This window comes from Brassica oleracea, unplaced genomic scaffold, assembly GCF_000695525.1.
Source record: "Brassica oleracea var. oleracea cultivar TO1000 unplaced genomic scaffold, BOL UnpScaffold02143, whole genome shotgun sequence".
NCBI lineage: Eukaryota > Viridiplantae > Streptophyta > Magnoliopsida > Brassicales > Brassicaceae > Brassica > Brassica oleracea.
In genome coordinates, this window is record NW_013618674.1 from 1 (window position 1) to 2,511 (window position 2,511).

General features: G+C 32.0%; 1 protein-coding gene across 1 annotated transcript; it reads left to right on the forward strand.

Moving 5' to 3' along the window:
- Nucleotides 1–208: 208 nt before the first annotated feature.
- On the forward strand, nt 209–1,658 carry LOC106321606 (cysteine-rich repeat secretory protein 12-like; the record flags this gene model as incomplete). The annotated part of the gene is made up of 2 exons (XM_013759852.1): nt 209–917; nt 1,558–1,658. Coding segments are annotated over exons 1-2 (810 nt in total), but the record flags the coding sequence as incomplete, so codon positions are not given.
- Nucleotides 1,659–2,511: the final 853 nt, after the last annotated feature.

The following is a 2,511-nucleotide window of genomic DNA, read 5'->3' on the forward strand; positions in this document are numbered from 1 at the left end:
TCTTTTTCATTTATTGGATATTGTGTGACCAATAAAATAATGTTAGGCTTTTAATAATTAGTTGAATTAATTGGTCAAATGATATATTCTTTTAAATAACAAATTTTTAAATATTCGTGATTTTAAGCAAAACTACTTACAATTAGAAATGGAGGGAGTATGTACTCATATTATGTGATACACCCAAAGTCCATCGGGAAAAGTAATCATGTCATCGACAAAAACAATTATCTCGATCTCCGTCGTCATCGCAGCCGTATATCTTCTCAAAATCTTTGCATTTCCCGCCGTGGAGCCATTAGTCTACTACCACTACTGCTCTCCAGCAAAGTACTTTCACGGACCGTCTTCCAAGTCAAATATCGACTCGCTACTCAACTTGTTCGTAAACTCGGCTTCTATCTACACATACAACAATCTCACCGTTAACGGAGTATACGGATTGTACCAGTGCCGGGGTGATGTCTCCTCAAGTGATTGCGTTAGTTGTATCGCGCAAGCTGTTCGCCTGCTCCAAAGTGACAGCTTAGGCGAGAGCGGCTGCGCATTACAGCTCGAAGGCTGTTTAGTGAAGTACGACAGCGTTATGTTCTTAGGCATGGCCGATAAGATGGCCATGGTTATGAGTTGCGGGAAACCGGCTGGGTATAGGTATAAGTCCGACGAGTTGACTCAGGCTAAGGTGTTGGTGGATGTGGTTACAAGTTGTGGCACATCTTACAGACTGGAGAGGTCAGGGCAAGCACAAGCTGTAGCGCAGTGCACCGGAGATCTTAGTGCAACCGATTGTCAAAACTGTTTGATTGAAGCTATCCAACGGCTGAAACTGCAACCGTTTTGCGGAACAAGTACTTGGGGTGACGTCTACTTAGCCAAATGCTACGTTGGTTACTCGTCACGTGGAGCCATCGGCCAAGGTAATTAGAGTCTTTTCTGATTGGTTGCTTTTTTAAAAGATTCATATAAATTCTGGAGAATTAAAATAAAATTAAGGTCATATAAATATAAGCATATTACTATTTTTTAACATTTTCTATCATGGGTGATTTTGTTTTAACGTATAGTCTCTCTCTTTTTCATATTGTAAGTAGTTTTAGTAAAAAAAAATTGTTTCGCAATATAAATAGCTTTCACACTGACATCTCTTTCACATTTAAATGTATTTTGTAATTTATTGGATATTGTATGATCAATTAAATAATGTTAGTTCTTTATAGTTAGTTGAATTTATTGATTAAATGATACTTTTAAAAAGTAATAATTTTTTTTAATATCAGTGATTTTAGCTAAAGTTATTTATATATTGAAACAGATGGAGTTAAATTTGGAGAAATACTTTAGTATATCAATAAAATAACTTTTTGTTCTAAAATAGCATACAAGGATAAATACCGTATAAAAGCATTAATTAAAAGTTAAGGTAAGGATTCAACCTTTGGAGGCATGTAATTATATATACCGTTTAATTAGTAGAACTATTTTTGTCCTAATTCTAAATCATTTGTCCAACAATTTAAGCATAGATGTATACTTGATAATTATATGGTATCAATGTAGAGTTCAAGAAAGGGATTCGGGCTAAGCACGTGGCGACCCAAAGAAATTCATTATACCTGAAGGCAACAAGTTTATTTTATCTAATAAAATCATTATTAAAATACGTTTTTTATGTTTTTGTTTTTGGTTTATTCATTTCTATGTGTACTGCTTTTCTCGAATGGATACAGAAATGAGCAGATCTGACAATATAACTCTTTACTATTATTTTTTGGTAAAAACTCTTTACTATTATTCTCAGTGTTTTATTTTATTTCAATTGGTTGTTTATCTTTGAGCTTTTTAATTTGCTAATAAGTGAATTTTAGTTAGAGAATATTATTTAGTTGAGTTAATTTATATACATAATTACTTCGTAATTAGTGGATGGATGGGATCAGTAGCTCTCTTTTTTGTCACGGTGGAACAGTACCTCGTTATATAGAATATGGATAAGATTAAACGAACTGGATCCATCTTCGGATTGATCCTTCCTCCCACTCGTCACCACCTCTTAAACCTTTTTAAATCAGCAAGTTGATCTACATTGTAACTAAATTATTTCGATGCATTATGGTAAGATAATCAATATTATAACAGTTTTAAACATCGTGTAAGTTGTTGATAAGTCATGCATACTTGTTTGATACGCTTCAAAATGTTTGACATTCGGTACTATAAATTATAAATATAGTTAAATTAACTGTTAAGGAGACCTAATTATAAGTACATACAAATATTATCGAACTAAGTTATATGTTTCAGAATTATATTTCATTATAATATATTAGTTTTACCATAAACAGTATTAGTACATCATATTATCTGAAGCAATCTTATTTAGATGTTTTGATATCAAAAGTGTTATATTATATTTAAACATATTTTCATAATCCATTTATTCAAATCTTAAAACATGAAAATCTTACGTATCTAGCCATTATCTACTCTATTAAAATATAGTCTTATTTTTTA